The sequence below is a fragment of the Mugil cephalus genome, chromosome 1 (genome assembly GCF_022458985.1).
Source record: "Mugil cephalus isolate CIBA_MC_2020 chromosome 1, CIBA_Mcephalus_1.1, whole genome shotgun sequence".
In the NCBI taxonomy this organism is placed as follows: Eukaryota; Metazoa; Chordata; class Actinopteri; order Mugiliformes; family Mugilidae; genus Mugil; species Mugil cephalus.
The window spans coordinates 46,097,134-46,117,594 of record NC_061770.1 but is presented as its reverse complement, the minus strand read 5'-3'; the positions used below and the strand labels follow the sequence as shown (position 1 = coordinate 46,117,594).

Here is a 20,461-nt window from a genome sequence, read left to right as displayed (position 1 = left end):
CCGCCCCTGCCCGCTCCTGCTCGGCTTCTCCTCCCCGCTGCTCCGCATCAGCCGGCCAGCAGCTGATATGACATGAGGATACGAAAGGCCAGGCCACGAAAGGCTGACTTGAAAGAAACTTGCTCCAGAAACCAGGGCGGCCGTCGCGAGAGGACCGGGACGAAAAAAAAAAAAAAGGCACCCCCCTTGTTTCATTTAAATGCGATGGGATTTGCTACTTTCGCGTGAAGAGGCGGACCCACGAGACTGCGAGTTCAATATGCTGAATCTGTCCCCGGTGTTTGTATACTGTACGTGGAAGTACACAGACTGTTTCCTTCCATGCTAAGGATTTAATACGACTCCTGACAGTGTCAATAGCTCACGGATATCCTCCATTTTTTTATTTTTTATTTTTTATTTTTGAACAAGGAATTACTCCGGCTCGGTTGCATGTGCGCCTATTAGCTGATATATTTGAATTTATAAATTTAGACATGGGGTGCTCGCTCGTGGTGTCACAGAGCAGTCTCCCCTCCGAAACATTCAGCAGAGCCTTTAGAGGGTTTTAGACTTTCTTTCTTTCCTTTTTTTTTTTTTTTTTTTTTTTAAAGAGGGTCGTGGTCTGTCTCGTCGCTGACCCACCATGAACTGTTATTTTAGAGGCATTTTCCACGCTCCCGTGAGGTTCTCGTCTCCCGTTTTGCCCGTTAGCCGGTAGCTTTGCAAACACTGCGGGATTTTTTCTTTTTTTTTTTTTCCTTTTCCTAAAGTTGGTGCATTTTACCTGTGCCACCACACAGACAGATTACACATATATATATTTTTTATATATAGCTCGGCTTATTCCTGTGCCGTCTCTTCTCGGGATCGCCTCAGCGCTTTTAATCTCCACTCGGATACATATATATATATTTATATACCAGGCTTTTCTTTTTTCCCCTCAACCATCTTCACCATGAGTTACATCCACAAGCTGGTGAATGTATTGCTACGTGGACTCGTCATCTATGCGGTACTGGGCTCGGAGTGCACTTACTCGGACGATCTGCCCAGCAGGCACTCGCCTGATGCTGAAAATCTAGCCGTCACAGGTAAACGCAATCCATGTCGGATACAAGTGTCCTCCAATTTATTTACGCATGTACTGTATTTCCCCCCCGATCACCCCCCTCTCCCCCCCTCCCATCTCTCTCCCTCACGCTCTCTCCTTTCTCTGGGAAAGCCGAGGAATGCCCTGCGCAGGAGCTTTAATGGAAAGGGATGCATCTTTATGTCACCTTTTTTTTTTTAACCTCCTCTTCCTCTTCCTCTCTATACATTACGGAGGAATGCATGCCACGTCAGGAATGCGGGCTGCATCCTCACCCAGGTATTTCCAGTGTGCCATCCAAACGTCATTTATATGAGGAAGCAGCATCACATTAATTGCGGCGCCCGTCGTTACAGGAAGGTTACAGGTGATCCCCCACCGCCTCCTCTCAAACTGCACTATTGACACAACCTGAGGAGAGCAGGATCTCCATCTGTTCGGATCGGTTTTTAACCACACCGTATCGATCGGCTGTTGTACTTACCGTCATATATCATATATCAATCCAGTTGACTGTTGTTACATTTTGCTAATTTACAACCTCCTACATTCAGGTTGAAACACCAAAAAAGGCTCAGTCTGCTGTGCAAACACTGTCTAATGTGTTTGCGCTGACATATAGACACAGGCCTGTGTGTGAATGTGTGTGAATAGGCTTATGCCGTATGTTCTGTATGTAGACAGAACGTAGCCTGGGGCTCAGTTCAAAATCTATTGTGTTTAAGCTAATACTTTACTTGTATATTGATAAATTACGTCTGCTGTAATTTACGTGTACATGTCGCAAGTTAAATAAGCTTGAATTCTAGCATACGTGGTAGCTAGTGTCATTTTCAACTTTGTGTGTGTGTTCCCCGTGTCCTGCCTTTACTTTGAAATCCCCCTCCCTCCCATCCACCTAGAGACCGTCTCTGTCTCCGTCGCCAACGCAGACTGCGTAATTGAGTGCGACCACAGGCTGATAGACTAAGGGTCAAACAATACTCAAGGCACCAAGTGGATATGTAACCGGAGCTTCATATAAATATTTTCAGCGTCGCATCCGCGCTAATGCACTTTGACAGCCATGCATAGATTTGTTTATGCCCGCGCGCTGAGCCCTTTTTCTTCTTTTTTTCAAGTGCTCATTAAAAGTCTGCTCTCCCTGTTAACTCCGCTCCAAACAAAACCATTTGGAAGACGTGCCGCAGACATTTTGGGGAGATATGCCTTTTCACTTCTTTTCAAGAGACTGTTTTTTGACCTAGATCAGTTGCCAGGCAACCGACGGGAAAGTCCAGGAAGCAATTGTTCTAGCCATCATGAAGTAGCCCAACACAAAAGCCCCAGTAAAACTGGACACTGGTGTTTTTTCACTCTCCGCTTGGAGGTGCGCATTTAAAACAAGCACGATATAATATGTTTTAATTAGATCTAGTGGTGCTGGTGGGTGGATTATGTAACCTTTGCGCGGAGCCAAGCTGCGTGGTTCTCCCTAGATCCAAATGTATATGCTAAGCTATGAGCTAATCGTCTGTGGGCCGAGGCGCAGGCAGTGAAACCCCAAGCCGACTGTTGGCTGCTTTTCTAATGGCCGTGTTGAATCAGAGAGTTGGTGAGAGAGACATCACTCTACGCCCGGACTCCGCTGACCATGTCGTAGAAATAGGGACCAGCGCGCGAGAAGTGTTGCGCAGTTCATACGTCTGCGTCAGTTTGGCGCTGTAGGTGCAGCATCGGCCCGAACCATACGCAGACCCTAACGCCATTACCTGATGCCTCCCCAGAAATATATCCACCATTGCTGAAAGTAAAGCAGGAAATTGGAACAAAAATTTATCCAACCGGCAAAAAAAGCACACTGTTAAGTAGCACGTTTTTACAAAGCGAGCCAGACAGATGAGCACTCAAGTGTAAATGACTTGCACCTCTGTTCACCTCCTTCGGGCTTTAAATGAGCCTCAAAACAGAAGCAAACAATACAACAAATATGCTCAAACAGAACACAGAAGGCCGTTCTTATTTTACAACTATATCTACGTTAAAAGACACAAATATTTCCACTACAACAAACTGTAACTCAACAAAATTCACTCTGTACGACTGTTTGTGTGTCCTCTTAGCTTCCTAGCCACCCAGCTAATAGCAGCTCTTCCAGTTTCCTCATCTCTTGTGCAGGAACAGTACATATGTGCCCGTGGGTTGTTAGCTTTAGTCTTCGCAGTGCGTTCGTGTGCAGCCTTAGCTCAAACACGAGCAACTTGAGGTTATGAAAAAGTCGTCATTCGTTGACGGTAGTTCTTTGAATTGGGTTCAGTGCGTCCCTAGCTTTGTGGAGCTTTGTACCGGTCCCTGTGCCTAACTCTCAGCACGATACTGTTCTTTTTAATCAAGCTTCGGAAAAGATGGCGTTCAAACAAGTCTACTTATTAACAAACGTCTGGCGCTTCAGCCACATCTTACGGCCTCCATGTGAAGGTGCGAAGTTTCCCTAGCTGTCAGTGAGATGGTTGAGATGACAGAGGTTACGGTTCCCTATGTGTGCGGTGTGATATGATCCATACGAACATGTTTCTTCATATCTAAGGTCATGGAGGAACCTTCAAGCTCAAACCGCACATTTGCACAAGCTTCACCTGCTTTGTCTTGTAAATTTCCAACAATGATTCATACACTAATGTAAATATTAGCAGTCCCCTTCTGTACGTTTCTCAGTTTAATGCAGGTAAATTTATAATGTTAATGTCAAGCGTTGTCTGACTATCCTCTACTCGGGGCTGTTTGTGCAAGTACAGAACGAGGTCTGTGCTGTACTTCCAACATTGACACACTGACAGTCAGTTTTCTGCTGCGAGTGAAGACCCACGCGAGGCCTTGCGAACGAAAAGCCCATGAACTCATCTGCATATTCATGTTCATCCAACACATTCAGCACATGTCTGCTGAAGCTGCCGAGGAAGGTAATAAACCTTGTCCCGGGCAGCTGTTAAGCATTCGTGACAGTGTGTTTACAAGTGTTAAGCAGCTCCTGAAAATAAACCGCCTATTGATTAATAAGGCAAAAGCGCACTTGCCCTTTTCCACAACAGCAGCTCGGCAGAGTGAAAAAAAACGGGCCCGGGGAAACGATGTCAGCCCTCTTCTCCCCGCGAACAATGGAGCGCAGTGGACGCAGCGATAGCGCCGAGTTAATACAATGCCAGTAAACACGAACGCGGCGTTACCCATTTCCCGCCCCGGCTCCGCGGAAAGGTCAGCTGCGTCGGCCTTGGCGTCGGACGGGGGAAAACATGAGCCTGTTTGTGTCCGTGCTTTCGCGTGTGGTATGTTTCGCAGATCTTTTATTAAAACTGGCCACGTTGAAGCGGTCACAGAAGACCGCGTAACAAAAGAAATGGCACGCTGGCCCTTTTACAGTTGAAGCACTTTCAGTGTCCCTGGGTATGTGAAGGGTCTGCTGGGGTATCGGTGACGGAAAATTTCTCTTCGTGGAGTATGCAAGGTTATTTGCCACGTCTGTGTCCTTTGCTATTTGTTGTGGCCACTTTACGCAAGGACTCTACATCCAAGCGGACTAGACCGTGGGAAGGGCACATCAGACTGTGTCATAGGACATCAGAAGCATAGTGTAAATCTAGCTTTAGTGCACGTGGTTCATGGATACATGGTATGGAGCTGTGTTGCACCTTTGGGGTAGCTGTTGTGTATCTGAGGCAGAAGAGCACACATTTATACTTGGCTTGCTAAGCCCGTTAGCCTCTTCTGTTCTTGTGTTACTGTTTGTGATTTAGCTAAGTTGAATATAGCATTACAACAAAACAGAAGTTCAGTGCTGTACCTTGGAGGAAATTATTAATATTATCTAAGACTGCTAACGCTTAGGATGTTTGCACATGTAGAGATGCGGTTAATAATGAATATTTCTGGCTGCCCATGCATTTGCATGCGCACACATCGTCCTTCCGCCTCTAACCGCCGCGCACGCGTTCGGCAGGACCGGATGGAGGAATTCCTCGCCCTGGTAATTGACTTTGCAGACGGGGCTGTTGCTACTGAAGCGGTTCAAGGTTCAAAGCTGCCATTTAGCAAGCTGGGAGCAGTTAGGTGGTGTGACTGCAGGGTTGGGGTTTAACATTTGGCGGGTCAGGCAGTTCCCTCGTGATCTGGGATCTTCAAAGGCCAGAGCAGGCGTCCACAGGGCTGGGAATGGATTTAAGAGACAAAAGAGGAGAATGGTTGCAGTTCATGTCTTCTTACAAAACGTGGATCTTCTTCTTCTTCTTCTTTAAGTGTAGAAATAATAAATAAGTGTACATCGTGGTGTAGGTTAATAATCATCGTGTATAATCATCTTGTAGTTAATAGCTGGCAGCTGGCTATCAGCATATTGAGCATCAGCCAACGTCTTCATTGGCGCCTGTGATTAGGCATGTGATCTTAAAATAGAACGTGACTGAACCAATCGACTTTTGTCTGTGCGCGTTTGCCTTTATTCATGAAAATAGACAAAGATGAATCAGGAGCCGAGCTGACGTTCCTGTTTCAGCTTTTAATCGGAGGCTGCGGCGCGGTGTTGCTTTTCCGCCGGTGTTAAACGCATTTTACAGAGCTGAAGTCACGTCGCATCCTTCACGGTTTTGTCCTCGGCAACGAGACGTTTTCCCGGATGCGAGCCTTCGCGCGTATGCGGAGCTCCTGGTTTCTTCCACGGCGGTGCGTCAGAAATGCACCAAATCCACATTAAGTCTTAACAAAAGTGAGCATAAATCTCCACCGCGCACCTCCGCGAAGGAAACGGGGCCAGCGTTTGTTTTGTCTGTCAGCAGAAGATGCAAAACAGCAGAGCGGGGATTCTACGGAGGGGGTCTGCTGGAGGGCGATGTGAACGTGGTCTTCCCCTGTTTTAATGGAGTTGTTTGGCGTTTCAACAAACAAAGCCCTTCCCTCTGTCTGCAAGGAACATCCAGTTCTGATGTAACGCGTCTGCTGCGTGATAGCTGCCTAAGATACAGGGCCCCATTCAACGGGAAATTTATGTAACGTACACATGTAGATGCTGGCTCATTAAGCTTAAATTACTCGAAACGTATCGAAAGACCGTCCAAGTTAGCAAGAAAGTTCACTGAATATTTCTTTGTGTGGCTAAATAGAGGTGACACTGTCTATCACAGAGACCACATTAATGAAGGGATTTGTTTGGAAGGGAGGTTCAACATTTGCCTATCTCCCCGGCGCTGGCTTCGGCGTTGCGGCCTGCGCGGTAATTTATCGACGCTCCGGCCGGGCCTCTGCTCCGTCTGAGCTAACGCACACGAACACTTGAGGAAAAGCAGGCTTTCTCACTCGCGCCGGCGTCAGGGCCTCATACAGAGTTTGGGGTTTTGCTCTGGAGGCTAATGGTGATAGAGTGTCAGCGCGAACGTGAATCAAGTCATAATGTCCCGGTTCTGTGGAAGCAAAGTCAGTTCCTTTCTCCTGACGAGAACACACTGTTCTTAAAAGTTTCACGTGGGCCAAAAGAGGAGAAAAAAAAGAAAAAAAAGAAACTTGAATCGGACTCAGCAACCGGTCAACGGCTCACACTGTTAACCTGAACATTTCTATTAATGTCACTGAAAACACCTGCACTAAACCATATTTTGATCATAAGTTTGAATTAAATCACTTTGTGAAACTTGTTAAAAAAAAACAAAAAACAACTTGACTCCTGGTTGATCTTAGCTTAATTGTGCAACCTAGTGTCTTTCATCTTATTGTCTTGTTGTTTACAGTCAGGAGGCTAGCCAGTTAGCTAGTTGTAGTGGAACATTTACTATACATGCTAAAGAGGTAGCACGTAGGTTTCTTGAGAAACTGGTGGAGACCAAAACAGCAAAAAATTTGGGGGATTTGCTCTCATAAGGTGTCCAGATACACAACAAAAAATAAACGATGAGATGTTTTTGCTGTGTGTGGAAATAGTCAAGAGTTTAAAAGCAAAATTATGCATTACAGGTTTATAGCTACATCGAAAATGTTTTAATATATAGTTCCCTCGGGAGTCGGTGGAGACCTAAACAGAGCAAAAAGAATAGTATTAGTTTAATTACCACCAACTAGAAACACAACTCCACATAGGAGTCGGTTCATGTTTAAATTCATGTTTTGGTGCTAAAGTTGTCGCTTCTCTGTTTAACTTACTTATAGAGATTCCTCAAATCAGCTATTAAAAGGACTATAGTGAACATAGCACTTGTGAGGATGTTTTCATCGGTCTGCAGCCGTCTGTGAATCCCCGTGTTTCCACCGCTTTAGATTCCTATCTGCGTGTGACGGCGCTCAAACGTCGGCCCCTTCCCCGTTCGCCCCCCCACCCCCTCCCCCAAATGAGGACAGCTGCTGCCCATCTCAATCTGTGGCTTTAGAGCCGTGATCCACTTTAATGAGGCCTGTCACCAAACATGGCAGACCCCTCGAGTGTATTTATAAAGCCTGGTCAAAAGGCTTCCTGTGCGCATTTTTATCACCACGCTCCCCATTGTGGTAGCGGGGAAGCGGCTAACCCCGGCGCTGACACTGAAGGGCTCAGAGCGCTCCTCGTCGGTACCGGAGTCCGACGGTGGCCGGAGCCGTCCGACTTTTAAGCCGGGCCCCGCAGCCAGACAAAGGGGCTTTATTGAACGCCTGTGCCCACACCCTCCAGACATGGCCGACACCGGAGACTCGGATTTGAAGTCGCTAGCTAAGTGCTTAAACAATCAATGACCTGATTCGCTGGTGCACAGGCACGGTTAAGTTACTAATCCCTGTTGTTTCGGGGAGTTTATCAAAAGACCTCACTACGAAACCTACAATGTTTTCCTTTAAATGCTGGATCGCTGTCAAGTAAGTTAAAAAAAAATGAAAACAAAGGCTTGATTTACACGAATCACCGATGCTCTGACCGGCGTGGCGTTCTAGATAATTCATTCACGGGGCACTGGCAGCCAGTAAGCTGATTCACTGATGCAGCCGGCGCTCCAGTAGGAGATGTAGGTCATCTGTGCTCAGCTGTACGCCGTTTCCTGCCGCGAGTGGCCTACAGTAGCACAACTGTCTGCCCTCAGCTCTCCCAGAGGACGCTATTGTTGTCGCTCCCCGGCGCTCTTGAAGGTGTTGATCCCCTAGCTGGCAGCGCGCGCCGCTGCTGGCTTGGCTGGCTCGGCTTGGCTGGACCCTTCACGACAGATATGAGCGACACTGCATGTTAATAGACAGGAATGAAGAAAAAAAAAGAAAGAAAAAAGCACAAAAATACGCGCTCACGCACATATGCAAACACGCTTGTAGAAAAAAACGGCCTCGGTTCCTTTTTCATTTCTCGCTTCCCCTGCGTTCAAGTCGTCATGAAATCGGAGCGTTTTTGAACCGCCGGTCGTTTGAAAAGCTTCGTCGAGCTCCGGTTGGACGAGCGGCGGCACGATAAATCGATTTAACGCCAAAACCCTCGTTGGTTGCGAGGGAAGAAAAGGCCGACAGAGGTCACAGCCTCGTCCTGTTACGAGAGTGGCATCCTGCTGTGATAATGCTCGTCGCCTTAACACAGGAAGAAGCCGGTGCTGTGTCCTTCACACAGGCCTGAAATTGTCACTGTGGCTTTCAACAATTTGCATGCCGTTTCCTGTTTCACTTATTTATTGAACTTTGAGTTGTCTCACCACATCTGCAGCTCTTTTGTTTTTATTTGATGTTAAATGCGCCTCCCAGAGGTTTTATTTTAGCCTCTTCAACGCCGTGACTCAAATAGATGGAAATTCCAATTTAAAAAGGTGAACAAATTTCACACAGCGGCAACGCAGCGTTTTTACATCTACAGAAGATTCCTCTTTCAAATCCAGCGTCTATGTATATGCGAGCGGGATTTAAAGTTAGATGTTGGACGTGAGGAGCAGGCCCCTCTGATTTCAGGGACTTTCCCTCGTCGGGGGGGCACGTGACGTGGTGGCCTGGGCGAGAGGGGCAAAGAGCGGTGTGGATTTCTTTGGTATGCCGTCCCTTCTCGAGTCGGCCTCCGCCGACATTCGTGCCCCGACCTGCGCCCGTAGCAAAATAATTCACAAGTGGAGACCGGCCGTGGAAGGGGAGACTCAGATGTAAATACAAATCGATGAGGTTGAAGTGGAGAAAACAACACGTGCGTCCTTTTTATTTATTTATTTTTAGGCCTCCAGGTTTCTGACCTAGTAAATACGTGATCTTCAATATTTTTACGCTGCTGATGGGTCAGATTACCTCATATAATAACCTACCTCTGTTGTTGCCTGTTGTTGCTTTTTTGGTGTCTTTCAGCTTGTTTTGGTTGCTCATTCATTTTCACACTGCTTCACTGTAGAATTTCCGATCAGTTGTGCGTTTTTAATAAGTCACTGAACTAGAACCAGTTGAAGCTTGAATAATAAGAAAAAGAAACACAAGAAGCGAGTGTCAAAGATGTATTCATTTACACGTCTGCACGGAATTTATACTGGAGGTATGCTGTAGTTATGGCATAGCTAGGTACTCTAGTTCGCTCTGTAGCCTGGTGTTTACAAACACATCTCTTAGGCCATAACAGCGGTGATTGGTCCAAAATTGATTCGCTTTTTTTTTTGCAGACAACCGCAGGAAATTCTGTGTACTTTTCCCTCACTTAATTCAGTGGTCACACACAACCACACAATCATTTGATATGACGTATTTCGAACCGCAGGCTACGATGTATGTTCGCGTAGAAGTAGGAAGTAGAAACCAAGCTAAAGCTGCTAACCTTAGCGATGCTAACAGTAGCATGTTGTCTCAGGAGCTTATTGACCTTTCTGCGACCTGGTCCAAAATGGGCCTATTTATTTTGCTAAACACTAATACTTATGTGTTTTCTACTTCTGATTCCCTAGAAAAAAATAAAAATGTCCTTAGGCCATTAAGGTTTTATTAAGGTTTTAGGCCCTCTGTCTGCTTCTGGTTTGATATTGCTTTGTTTGGCAGTATCTTTTTCTTCCCCTTTTTTAGCAAACTGTGTAACCTTTAGTCGTATCTTATTGTCAGTACTGAATGAATCGTGCCGCTGAGAACTGTGATATCTTCATACCTCATCTGTTTATCCTGAGCGTTGGTATTACAGCGCATGTGGAAGTCAGCGATTTTCTCTTTTTCAAATTGGGCACTTGTCTTTAACTGCCTAACTACTTTATTATTGCCTGCAGCGTGTCACATCTTCCGTAGTTTCCGTAGCGTCGTCCTCCGCATTTGGAAGCGCCACGTTAAAACAACAACAACAACAACACCAGAATCCTGTCGAGCAGGAAGGTAGAGGACGCTCACAGGATGCTGGCACGGGGCCAGACATGCTGTCGGCTGTCGGCTTCAGACATCGACCGAGACACTCCCACGCTGAATGTGACGACGAAACTGGCCGAAACCACTGATCTGTGGACTGGCACTTTCGTTTTTTGTTGTTGCTTGTTCTTTTTTTTTCTTTTTTTCTTTTTTTTTGTGTAGATTTAAACATAGCCGCAAAGGTTTGAACAGGATGTTCTCGGAGCTCCTTTCCTTCACATAAACGTCGGAGGCCGTGCAGGATTCCAGACGTTTCGCAGCTTGAACGATTCTCGGAGAATGTAAACATCACAGACAATAAATCATGCGGAGGAGAAGGAGGATGCCGTTTTTCACCTCAGATTTGCAGACTTCCTTTACAGTTTACACGCAATGCGCTCCTTCCTGTTGAGAGAATTAATAGAAAAAGAAGCAGTGAGGCCTGTCACGGTCAGATGCATGAACACTGAACTCACACCATCCGATGCATTCGATCATGTGAACGTGAAGCCGCTACTGAAAGGTTAAAAGGTTTGCGTTGAATGACTCAATTTAAAACCGACTCCATTTATGTGGTTTTCATGTTTTGTTTTTCTCTCCCTGATTAATATAAATGGACGTCTAAGTATTTGAACTTCACAAATCTCAGCTAATCGAAAATTTCAAATAATTGAAGATTGAAGTTGCTTGTGTACGAACCGACACCAACTACTGGCAAATGGAGGCCTCAGCTCAGCTGTGTCTGTGCCGTAAAGTTGTATGTGACACACCACAAAGACTATTGCCCACGTCCGGCTGGTTTGCACCTGTGTGAAAGGAAATAACTCTTCATACCAACAAGAGGCTGTGGTCTGTGCTCATCAAACAAAAGAAGAAACCAGAAGAGCTGCTAGTAGCTGGGACGGTGGAGGCACTAACCTAGTTTCAGAGCTGGCCTCTTGTGAATAATGCCGATGTGTTCGTATACATTTTATTAGTCCTGGGTGATCACGTCCTCACGTCCTTTGAATGTTTAGATGAGATAAAGATGAAAAAGTGGAGCCTTGCTTGTGCGCTTTGAATGTTATCAATTACTTTCGTCATTTCCGGTTCACTCGGTTCCCCGCGCTGATCAGCCGACCCGGGACGTCTCTCCGACCGCCTCGTTCCGCCGCCAGTTCAACTTGCTGAATCGTCGGGAAAGTCGCTGATTCAAATAGTGGTGATGGGGCAAGAACTGGGTTCGACAATGGCCTAAGATCTGGCAAACGGCCAACCAGCGAACACAGCCTTAAAAGGCGGCAGTTTATCTTGGATTTAACACGAGAAAAATACGTTGGACCTTTGAACTTTTCCGTAAATGTTTGACAAATTGTAAATATTCAGTATTATCTGAATTTTCAGTTCCCTCTAAGGTTCAAATCATTTCTGCCTTCTTTTTTTTTTTCTAGCACTTTTTTCCCAACAAGATCCAAGAACAGAACAGTTTCCCCAGCTCCACTGGGGACGGGGAAGTCTGAACCTTCAGTTTTTCCAACCCCGAGGCCACGTCACAGCAGAGGGACACTTAATCCCGGTCAGGGTTGCCCATCTTCCGTTAACTTGCGCGCGTGACTTAGAAGTCATTTAATCCGAACCTTCAGCCACACTGCAACGAGGAGCTCATGAACGAGGCTAACGTGGGACTGACTTCTCATCGTGCTGCTCGTTGTTCGTTAGTAATTTTGCATGTGATCTCTCGCTCGGTCTCTGTCCGTCTCGTTTTCTGTACACATCCAGTCCATTAACCTTACGTCCAGAGGAGCGTGTCGGAGGCAGAGCCGGCTAATTAGAGGGGTGCTTTTCATTCTCTCCTGCCTCTTTCCCTTCCTCTGGCCAGGCCACGTACATCACACGTCTCGTGTTCGCTGCTTTTCGGTGAAACATTCCTGGGCTGCCCAGGCGCAAGAAGCGTCTCCTTTTCTGGAAGTTTTTAGATCAGACTTAGTCAGCCTTCACACGTTTTGCTCTAGTTCCCTCCCTGCTTTATATGGCCTCTTTTTTTTTTTTCCTCAAAGATGTGGGCTAAGCACAGGATAACTGATACCCCTTAAGGTGGTTTATACGAGTATTGTGTATCCCAGAGTCACTGGACTTCGCTGTGGTCGGCAGGTCAAAGACAAAGAGACAGTTTAATACCTGAATTGTTTTAAGACTATTTTTGAAAATTTAAATGTCCTGTCAACGGAAATTTTTGGGAAAAAAAAAAGGTTCTGTTCCTATTCACCGTTCACAAGATCCTCTCATGAAAAAAAAGGCGACCCAGGTCAAAAAACCTGTAGACTTCGTGGAGCGTGAGCGGTGCACGAAACCTAAACCTCGTCCACGGTCACCTGAGCTCATCCACCCACGCCTGAATTGTTTGCAACACCCATTGTTTTCATTGCCTTTCACGTTCAGCAAATGCAAGAAAGATAATCCAGTTCAGGGTGGGTCCGATTCAGTTCAGACTTGTTGAGCGCGCGGAGCCCGGACCCATGCGGCGCAGTGTGTTTGCAAGGGCTCCAGATGATGGGACTCTCTGCGGTAGCAGTTCTTGGAATCAGGTTTTGACAGTCTCCTGTGCCTGTACCTGGAACAGCACGCAATGCGGGGTCTGAAATATGGCTTTTCAACATAGAATTAGCTCAAACAAATAAAAAAAAACAAGGTTTTATTTTGCAAGGGCCGAAAGTGCGACCTTGAGAGTTTACTGAGAGTAAACAGACTTTGCGTATCCCGTTCCTCCTCCTCCTCCTTCTTCTTCTTCTTCTTCTTCTTCTTCTCTCGCTTCTCCCTGCGCTCGCCGGTGGCATTTGTAGGCGGCTAATGATATTTGTGTCTTATTAATGGCTGCTGATGAGCTGAAATGGTAGACTCTCCAGAAGCTTTATTTACTCCCCTTTAATACTGACCCGTCAGCTTGACTTATGACACTGCCATATGGACACGGGTCCCGGAGGACAAGTCTGGTACACTCTGACATCGCATTCCCGCCCTCGCTTTCACACAATTCGCCGCGCGTAATCTGCGCGGAGAACGCATTGGGTTCGCCGCGTTCACGGGACACAGGGACGTTGTTCGGTGTGACCGGCGCATCGGGGGATGCGGCAGCCTGCGTCTCTTCGGGGCGCGAGTAAAACGCGGGAATTTGTAAGAATAAGCGCGACGCGTCGTCCGTCATCCGCGCGGTAAATGCACGTGTTAATGCGTGAAAGCCGAGAGGAGTTTGGTGCGGCGCCAGCGGATCTAATGAACTGCTGACACGGCTGACACTGCGCTGATATACTGTGCGGGGCAAGGTGCGCGGAGTGGCAGATGGTGAGATGAGTGGCACCGAGGCGGAGGGTCACCTGAACTCCTCATGTAGCTGAGTCACGTACCGTGTGTGTAGCGAATCATGAGAGTGGAAGTGTTGCGTTCAGGGACACAGGGCCTGCATGGCTGAAGTGTCCCCTAAGACCGGACTTAAGGGAGAAGTTAGGCTAGAGTTTATTTCTGACATCTTCTTCGTCGCAGTGGTTTAAAAAAAATAAAATGAAACAGCTTCATGTGCGGTTGAAATGAAGCCTTCCACCAGTTCCGACATCCCGAGGTTTCTCCCGCGAGCTGCCGCTGACCGATGCTGGCAACGTGCTTATCTAGCTCATCCAGCGGAAGCTACTGTAAATGTTATCTTGATTGTAATTCAGTGGCCTTAAGGTGCACCGTGGAGATTTCCTGCAAACTGTCCCAACTTGTCCCGACGTGTTTGGATTGAGAAATTTTCTATCGGGCGTCCTTGAGGGGCTAAGAAACATGTTGAATGTTTGCGTTTGCAAGGTGGTAATCTTTAATTTCTCGATATGGTGCGAAATTAAGATCCTTTACAGGTGTAGGGTCAGCTGAATCTATAATGTTTGCCTTACCGTTATATTAGGTGGACTGGGGCTTGGGTTGGTTGCAGGAGTATAAGATCACTGTCTAGATGAGCATCAATTTGCAACCTTTCAACGCAGAAGCCAAGCTTTAGCTAAATGTTACCTAATTAGGTGTTCACATGAGAGACTCTTTGATCCCCTCTTAGTTTTTGTCTGCAGGCTCACTGTCATCCATTGTAGCTTGTTTGCTCTCTGATCTGTATCCTCATTACCTTGGCCCGGTCTGTTCTTTGAGTCTGCCGCTCAGACGCCTCACACGTGTTCGCAAGGTGTGTGCGCTTGTGCCTTTGATGCGCGCGCCTTTGATATGTCGCGCTCGCCGCATCCGCGCTCCGCGAGAGGGAGGGAGGGAGGGAGGGAGGCGACGCGTGATTGTCTGTGTGTGAGAGCAGGAAATAGCTGAGGACGCTGAGAAATCTGGAGCGGAGTCACAAGTCAAACCCATCGTGTCCTGCTATCTTAATTCCGCGTTGCCTCTGCACAAGCCCCGGCCCGGCTCCCGGATACTCTTACACTGAGTCTGGGCCCTCGTCCACCGTCGGACTTGAAGCGAGACGGAGTGGGGAGGGGAGGCGTCTCTCAGGTGGAGCTCTGTGAGCTTACAGGCGCTGACTTGATGGTGCTCTGAGCCCAGTTGCGGGCTCCCTCTATGAGACCGAACCACACTGCTTAAAAGTGATCCGGTGTTTTTCTGTGTGAAACGTGTAGGTCTTTAGCGTCTTTAGCGTGTTCTGTGCATCTGGTAAAATGGTTCCTGATACTCAGCTAGACAACATCCACCAGTTCCTCTTCTTTACTTCTCCTCCTTGACATTATATGTTGTTGCACCAAACACCTTTTGAAATGAGCTGCACTTTTTTAGGTTTTTCTCTGAATATTGCATTTGTCAGGAATCATTTTCGCCTGCGAATTAATGATAATGCATCAGTTTTGTCATAGACGCTCAAAGACGCTTTGCATTGGATACATTAAATGTGCAGTCACACCCTGGTCGTGGTACATTACCTCAGCGGTCACAGCTAGGGCAGGCTGACGGAAACATGGCTGCCAACCCCCACCAAACTTCACTCGATCATACACCATAGGAGTTCACACTGTAAGAGCCAGGTGGGTTAAGTGTGTTGCAAAAGGACAGACTAGGAATAGGGCAGCATCGAACCACCAACCTTTGAGTTACTGGACGACCGCTCTACCTCCTGAGCTACTGCCACTGTGTCTTTTTTTGCCTTTCGGGATAATATAATTTAATTGTGGAGATGGAGAAGCAGCCAGAAATACGTAGGGCCTGTGCTGTCGCCAATAGCTGCAACTTCAAATTCCTCGATCAGCTCATATGGAGGAATCCATGGACAAGAGACAGAAACAAGGAGGTTGGGTAGAAGATAAGCAAAAGCAGAAGATGCATGAGAGATGAGTATTCCCTGTAGAGAAGCTGGTGTAATTCTTCATCTTGTATTAACATGCAGGGATGACGTGCGTGCTGACGAGACTTCAACCGTGAACATAGCAGGGATTCACTTCTTCAGTCACAGTTCTGCAAAAGTGGGGATGTCTAATGCTGCGCTTGAACCCACGAGCTTGAGGTTAAGCGTGTCGTGCTTACTGAGGTAGCCAGGCTGTGTCTCTTACAGGCGTTCTAGTAAATGTGAAAAGGCTGGAATTATGAATGCATTGTGTAACATTTAGGGAGAGACTGATGAGCAGTGAACACCGGGCAGGTTGGTGGGACTAGGACCAGAGAACAGAAACTTGCAGCTCCAGGCTGTAGGCACTCGTACTTAATTATTCTGGGAGAATCTTCTTTATCTGCGACTAAAGTTCTGTCTCTACACTGATTTGCAACGAATAAAAGCACCGCAGCATAGAAAGCACATCAAACCACTGCAGGGGCCAAAGGGCAGCGAGCAAACCTGCGTATGAAAATAATTGTCTGGGACGCAAAGTGTTCCTCGACTGCCGCATCGATTCACTCGCGCAAACACGACTGACAAATGTCACAGAGATCGAGTTCAAAGAAGTCGCCAGAAAGTCACCGCGAACGCATCAAACGCACGCCACACACTCCCCCCCGGCTGCTTAACCTGTCACCCACTTAACGGCTTTTTGTGAAGATGAAGACGAGAGCCTCTTAATTATATGCGTACAAAAAAAAAAAAAAAAAAAAAATTTTAAGTCGCAGTGTTCAGTTTAAAGGAAGCAGCTGACAGCCGAACGCTTTGGTTATCAGATTCTTTTGAAGCAAACCTGCTGTCCTCTGACAGCCCGCACGCGAGTTGTTGAGTTACTGTACGACCGCTTTCCCGCCCGTGCGAGCGTTTGTGCGTAACCCCCCCCCGCGCGTGTTTGAGGAAGGGGGACCTCTGCCATTGTTGAGCTTTCACATCCTGACAACTGGGAACCCGACGGGTTAAAAATAACCCACTCCAATTCTGTCGTCTTTCGGGACCACTTTTCCCCGGCTGTTTTGATCCGGCGCGCGTCCCCTCGGAGCAACCGGGGTCGCAGACGGCCACTTCCCGTCACATGCTTCCTCATTGTAGTGCTAACGACTGTCCCTCATGTAGCAGTCAAAAATAGGACACCTGGGAAGGAAAGGCCTGCGGCGTCACATCTCCGAGACACACACACACACACACACACACACACACACACACACACACAAAGACTGCCTGTGTGAGTGACAGCGGTTTCATTTGTCCCGTCTTTTCCTTGCGCGGCTTCACAAGATAAATCCGCGCTCGTGCGGGACAGAATTAGGCCACGAGAGAAGTGACAGGCGATAAAGATCTTAGGAAGTTATTTGTGAAAGTGAGCTGACGTTCCTGCTTTCCGAACAAAGAAAATTAAAAGTGTGACTCAGAAACAATAAGCCACGCAGCTGTGTCTGTGTGAAAAAAAAAAAACAAGTTGTTTTGTGCCTCTTTAAATAACCAAAAAACCAAATAGGTATGCATGCTATGCAAACAAGAGACTATGTAAACTTCCCCGGCGAGCTAAGCAAATGAATTATATAACTCGTTCTCAAGCATCAGATGACAGAGAGAGACACTTCAGAATGTAACTTCCTGATACTCGTAGATGCACTTTTTAACCTCCGTATTGTTGATGGACTTTCTGGTTCTTTTCTTCCTCTTTCTGTCAGTGCGTGTTTACACACATACCCCTTCGCTCAGACTCAGCCGGTGCGAACACCAGGAAGTTGGCTGGCGAACACAAGTCAAATGTTGCGTCGGGTGCGTTGCGGTTCCACTCTCTCCCTGGACTAATGGGTCTCATTTACATGAGAACAAATGAGCGCGGCGTTATCTAACCTCTGCCGCTCTATCGTTTGCTTCTGAGATTCACCAGCCGCGAGGCCGAGTCCAGAGCCGGTTCCTCATTCTGACACATTCATCCGTCCCCGGAGTGGTCTCGTCCAAACTTAGCACAGGCACGCGTCCAATCGAATGTCTCCTTTTGCCTCTTCTAGCCGATTGCCAAGTGGCAATTCTATAACAAGTCTTTAAAGAGGTCCTACATCAAAACCCCACGGAGGACGCTGTATACAAGATGCTGTTCTTTGAGTCATTTTGTGTACAGACTTTTTGTGCAAAATTAACATAATACAATTTATTTTTTTAATGTAGTTTGCTGAGATATATATACAGAGTATATACAGAGGTGACTATTATCGCAGAGTTGAGGTACGGCTGTGATGTGTACAGAAAACACATAGTTTACACTTTGTACGTGGTTGACTTTGGGAGTAGTGTCCTCTGTGCTAAACTTAAAGAACGCATTTCCCAAGAGGTCAAACTTTTGGACTCTTTATTTAATGGCATGAGATTATTTGTTAAATTTGTAAATGTTTACTTAATGTTTCTGCAAAAAACAAAAACAAAACAATAAATGGATTACTTTTGTGCAACTAATTCACATAGAATGCCCCCATTTGGAATATCCTGGTAGTTCGTTTTCCACAATCTGAAACTCTAGCTCTGGGTTTTGATGTGCGTTACTGGCTGCCTGTTGTTGTGTTGGTCTTGGTTGCTGTGTGGTCTGGAGCTGCTGCCAACAGGGCGCATCATTATTTTTTGGGCCTGGACGGAGCACTCGACTCAGACGGACAGATTTCAGTTTAAAAACTGCCCACGTGTACACGGTTATCGATGGACGTCGTTAGCAGCGGGGGATTGAATTTTGATCATTTATCTGTTTGTGTGTGTGTCTGTACACGAGCTGCTGTCCCCGCGGTCGTTTAAATCTGGTCGTGCATGTGTGTGTGTTTGTTCCGCTGAGAGAGTTTGGCTCCCGGCCAGCTCCGACTGTCCATCGCTTGGAAGGCTGGAAGTAATGGGCTCATTTCCCCAGTGGGGGCTGAATAAAAACAAGAGGGGGGATGCCTGGGGACGCCGCAGGAATGACAGCGGCACACGAGTCCAGCAGCAGCGCCGATTTGTCTGCGTGCTGCTGCTGGACAGACGAGCGGCTTCACGTGTTGCCGTCAGCTCAGCATTGGGGATAGCTATCGATTATAACCGTGTAACCGATTATAATCTAACAAATTTCAGGCTGAGCTGCAGGGAATGACTCCAAAGAATGTTTCTCTAAAGTGTTCTGGGATCAAACTTGAAGCCTAACTGAAGGTAATTTATACTTGGAGGCTGGGTGTGGCTCACGGCTGCAGGCGGGAGGACAAATATGTTTTCCTTAATATTTGTCTTCTCAATATTTGTCTTCATTTGCCTTTTTGACGGCGGCGCAGTGGCGGCTAGCACTGATGCCTCCAGGCAGACTGGGGCCTTTCTGTGTGGAGTCTCCATGTTCTTCCTGTGTCTGTGGTTGTCTCTGCGTTAGCCCTGTGACAGACTGGTGACCTGTCCAGGGCGTACCCGTTGCTCGTCCGATGCCAGCTGGGATAAGCTCCACTCCCCCCTTCAGCCCTCTAGGACAAGTGGTTACAGAAGATGAGAATGAGAATCTTTGTCCTTAAAAGCCACACTCGAGACATTATTATCATAAGACGTTTCTTTGTGCCACAGCTGCTTGTTCTCTCAGACTTGTCTTGCCAGTGGAGACACCCAGCACTTAGGTGAAGTTAAACCTAGCGTCTGTTGAATGCATGCCAACATTGTTGCTCAGTGTCTGCCGATTCCCAGTAACAGACAATACCAACAGTTATCCTTAAATCTTTGTCATTTTTTGAGGTTGTTCAGCAATGTAGTTTAATTTTACCACAATAGAAGTTGTTCAGCGTGCTGTACTAGTTTCGTCTTGAATGCAATCACCATTCCCTGCCAATTCTGCCATGTCTAATAGCAGCAATTCCTTGGAAGTATCTTGGACTGACAGCCGGTTCATTCAGTAGGCTACATGAAAAGCAGCCCGTGCGGCAAAGGTGTTCCCGGCTAAATGTGAATCTTTGTTCCCCCCGCAGACCCCTGTCTCATAGTGATGCCGCCGTGCATGGGCGAGGACGACCGCTTCAGCCTGGAGGCGCTGCGGCACATCCACAAGCAGCTGGACGACGACAACGATGGGGGGATAGAGGTCAACGAGAGCGTGGAGGTGAGCACAGAGTGACGCTTGAGGAAATGGGACGAGGCGGACGAGTTCAAACAATGCCGGGGGCGAAACGTATTAAAGTTCTGTTTTCTGGCCAGGAGTCAGGACATCCTTAAAAATGTTTTTGTTTGTTTTGCCTTTTAGTTCAAATTTCAGCCCAGGAAAATTAGTTTAAGCTGCTCACAACTCCTGTTCACACTAGGGGTTGTCACACTAGTCAACTAGTCAGATTGTTGTCTTCACTTAAAGCATCATGTCTGAGAAGACAGGTGAGGATTTCAGCTGGTCGGTGCAGCAAAGTAGCAGCGGTTCATCAAGTGTGTGGAAGTACCTGAACATCCAACTGCGCATAAAAAAAACTTGCAGTATTACGGTAACTCACCGATGGACAAAATTCAAAGTGTGGCTGAACAATGGGAAGTTGCGCTTTCTGGGGAAAAAAAAGCTGCCATTATGGCAACGCCAGACTGGGGAGCCCCAGGAAGAGAGCAATGTTTGGGACTTCCCAGCTTCCCAGTGTTCAACCACACTTTGAATATTTTCAACAGCGCAAACCACTGTGAGTTACGGTAATTCAAATACTTTAATGGATCACCGGCGATCTGTTCGGCTTCAGAGGGTTAACATGAAGCCCGTT

General features: G+C 47.0%; 1 protein-coding gene across 3 annotated transcripts in view; it reads left to right on the top strand.

Moving 5' to 3' along the window:
- The first annotated feature begins 67 nt into the window (after positions 1 to 67).
- The window catches only part of stim2b (stromal interaction molecule 2b), a 41,617-nt gene continuing 21,223 nt past the window's right edge, over positions 68 to 20,461 (top strand). Inside the window, exons 1-2 of one of the 3 annotated variants that reach the window (XM_047594166.1) lie at positions 68 to 1,073; positions 19,697 to 19,827. In XM_047594166.1, the coding sequence (XP_047450122.1) occupies positions 938 to 1,073; positions 19,697 to 19,827 (267 nt within the window). In that variant the 5' untranslated portion in view covers positions 68 to 937. Of the gene's footprint in view, positions 1,074 to 9,004; positions 9,204 to 19,696; positions 19,828 to 20,461 lie in introns of those variants that run through there. The other 2 variants (XM_047594176.1, XM_047594182.1) reach the window with 2 other exon arrangements.